This window comes from Lepidochelys kempii, chromosome 1, assembly GCF_965140285.1.
Source record: "Lepidochelys kempii isolate rLepKem1 chromosome 1, rLepKem1.hap1, whole genome shotgun sequence".
In the NCBI taxonomy this organism is placed as follows: Eukaryota; Metazoa; Chordata; order Testudines; family Cheloniidae; genus Lepidochelys; species Lepidochelys kempii.
This window is the reverse complement of record NC_136380.1, coordinates 270,171,102-270,174,114: the sequence shown is the minus strand read 5'-3', so window position 1 is coordinate 270,174,114 and position 3,013 is coordinate 270,171,102. Positions and strand designations below refer to the sequence as shown.

At 54.9% G+C, this 3,013-nt stretch overlaps 1 protein-coding gene across 1 annotated transcript in view; it reads right to left on the bottom strand.

The window, feature by feature from the left end:
• TMCC3 (transmembrane and coiled-coil domain family 3) overlaps window positions 1–814 on the bottom strand; it is a 234,800-nt gene extending 233,986 nt beyond the window's left edge. Inside the window, exon 1 of the mRNA XM_073327540.2 lies at window positions 641–814. Coding sequence (XP_073183641.2) covers window positions 641–652 — 12 coding nt within the window. The 5' untranslated portion in view covers window positions 653–814. The remainder of the gene's footprint in view (window positions 1–640) is intronic.
• Between the last annotated feature and the right edge of the window lie 2,199 nt (window positions 815–3,013).

Here is a 3,013-nt window from a genome sequence, read left to right as displayed (position 1 = left end):
CGCGCCTTCACTCCGGAGTTAGTTGCGTGTAGAAACGACACCTCCCCCCGAACCCCATTAAACCGAGCGCCCGAGCCGCTAACGCCTGGGAAGCCGCCTCCGGCAGAGGCTCACGCTGGGCTGCTGAACTCAGCGGAGCAGAGCCCCCGAGCGGCCAGACCCGCACAGGGCAGCCGGGAGGCCGCTCCGCGCAGAGTCCCGCGTGCTGGCGGTGGGTGAGCAGCGCCGCTCACAGCCGCGCGCGGAGCCGCTCCCGCGCCAGCTCCTCCCTCCCCGGGGCCCGGAGACCCACCCCCCGCCACACACACCCCCTGACCCAGGCTGCCTGCAGCCGGTGCGGAGCGCGCCTTCCCGGGGAAACTCGGCGTGCAAAGGAGGGCTCGGCCCCAAAGGACCCCCGTGAGCACGTTTCGGGGGGGCAGAGCGCCCAGATCTCCCGCAGCTAACTCCCCCCCCCCCAGCATCAAGACCCCTGAGTCGCGTCATCCTGATCCGAGCAGAAGCTGCCTGTTGGGCTCCCTTTTCGTTGGCTGCCGGTGCCCGGTCCGTCAGACACCCCCGCAGGCGGGCAGCCGTGGGGCCGGGGATCTCCCTACCCTGCAGCGATCCCAGCCCGCTGAGCGGGGCAGGGCACTCCTACCTTCCGCAGCATGCCGGGCAGCCTGGGCCGAGCTCCTCGCACCGGCGATGTGCTCCCCTGCCCTCTCACTCCCTGGCGCGGCAGCGGCACATTTCTTGCAGGGGGATCTTGCGAGCGCACATTGAATCCCCAGGCACCGGAGTCTCTAGGGGCGCTCCCGAAGCCCGCTCCGCTCGCACATGCGTGTGGCACCCCCGTGTAGGTGCCCAAGCAAGCAGGGCGCCGTTATGTGCAATCAACACCGACTCGCAGCTCTAGGACCCTGGGCCAGCCTGACACTACAGCAGCGAGCGAGCAGCCGAGAGGGAGCCGAGCCGCGCCGCGCAGCCGCCGGGCTCCTCCAAGCACCGGGCCGGGGGGACCCAGGGACGCAGAGCTGCAGGTCCGCGTTTTTGCTCCGCAGATCGCCAGCCCCGTGTGGAGACGCCGCCTGTTCTCCCGCAGCAGGGGTGGCCCCGGTGGTGAAGCCGGGAGGCGGCTGCAGCTCAGCCGCTTACGGGAAGCTGAGGATCTAGCGGGAAGGAGGCTGCAGGGTCCCTCTCCTTGCAGGGGCAGTGCTCAGTTCCCCTCTCGCCCAGATCACACCCAAAACCCTCTGCAGTCAGCCCCCAGAGACCTGCCTCTGGCCACGCCCGGCAGGGGTCAGCTTGGATTTGGAAGGAGAGAACAGCTGGTGCCTTAGGGGCTATTGGGGCCGGTAGAACAGCTGGAGCGATAGGGGAGAAGGCGGTGGAGTGAGCACTAGCTGGACAGCCTGGGGCCTAGGGAGGAGAAGAACTAGGGTCAAGAATGGGTTAGGTAAGAAGAAAGCCAGCTAGGGGAAGGGTCAAAGTGGACGGATGGGAGCTGCCTGCTTGTGCTTCCTCTTGTAAAGTGCTGCTGGCAGCAGGCCCAGGGGTGTGGGGCTTCATCTCTTATTTCATACAGGGCCCTAAAAATCCTAGGGCCAGCCCTGCTGGAAAGAATATGGGACCAGATCATGGAACCATAGGGTTAAAAGGGACTGCAATAGTCTAACCCACTGCCAAAATACAGCTCAATGAGGCCCTGATTTACACAAGCTGAGGATTTGGCCTAAAGAGTTTTACCTGTTCCAGCAGAATGTTTAGGCCCTGTACCTAGCCCAGAGCAGAGGAGTAGTCCCTCTGAAGGCAACTTCTGAGGCTTAAAGCCAGGCACCTGCTTAAGTACCTGCTTGAGTCGAGACCATAGAAACTAAACCTGTGCACTCCGTTGCCCAGCCTGTCCCTGCTGACAAGAAGCACCGAAAGGTTTTCACATTTCACCATCAGCTAGAAACAAATCACTTTTATTATGTATGCAGTTATGTGGAGTCTGGAAGGAATATCCCCCCAGATCAGAGTGGCAGTGGCCTTTCTCTGTGGCATAGGGTGCAGGTCACTTGTCAAGGTTATCAGGATATAGCTCACTTAATGAATTCCCTGCCATTGCAGGAGCCTCAGGCACTGGTGCAGCTCAGTTCCTCCTATTCTCTGCTTCTGGCACATAATACTCTAGTCTCCTGGGGGCTGTAATGCTTTGGCCTAATTTCAAGCATTGGGTGGTGGTGGCCTGTGATATACAGGAGGTCAGATTAAATGATCTGTCAGTCCTGTTGACCTTAAACTCTACATTTCTGTAACAGTTTAATAACAAAACAAATGGCACCTAATACAACTTCAATATATTTCAGTGAACAGTTCACATCTTTTACTATTAATAATGCTTTTGTCTAAGTTAAAAGTGCTCATGTTAAAATAGTAATTAATCTGGAAGTTTAGAAAGATATTCAGCCTTGATTAAAAAATAAATTCAAATGATAATTAAAGGTTGTGGCTCTTGCCCTCCAGTGTATGGCCGTGAATCATTGCTTATTTTATCTAATCAGCGCTTACCCATCATGCGCATACAAATGCCCAGTTACTGATGGTGGAGGGTAAAAGTAACAAATTGTGTCAGTGCATTGGAAGGGCAGAAGCAAGCATTTTAGACTGCTGTCACACATTGTAACAATGCATTGTATCATCACAGTCACGCACACTGCATGATGCGTGTGTCATCCTGTAATATAGTAAGCTATAAAGTTTCCCATGTGTAGGAAGGAAGAAAAATGTTTTGTAGTTTAAGTAATATAAAGATTGAATTAGTTTAAAAATAAAAATATATGTTTTTGTAGCTCATGTAAAGTGCAGGTCTGTTAGCAATCCTGGAAAGGCCAGGAAAGAATATGGCTTAATTAAAAAAACTGGATTTGAAAGGTAACTGATAAGATAGAAGAGCAGCCCCAATTATCAAGGATGGTTAATTAGAAAGGAGGAATGTGCATCGGACAGGTTGAAAGAGTAGTGACCCCAATTCTGTTTTGTAGCTAAA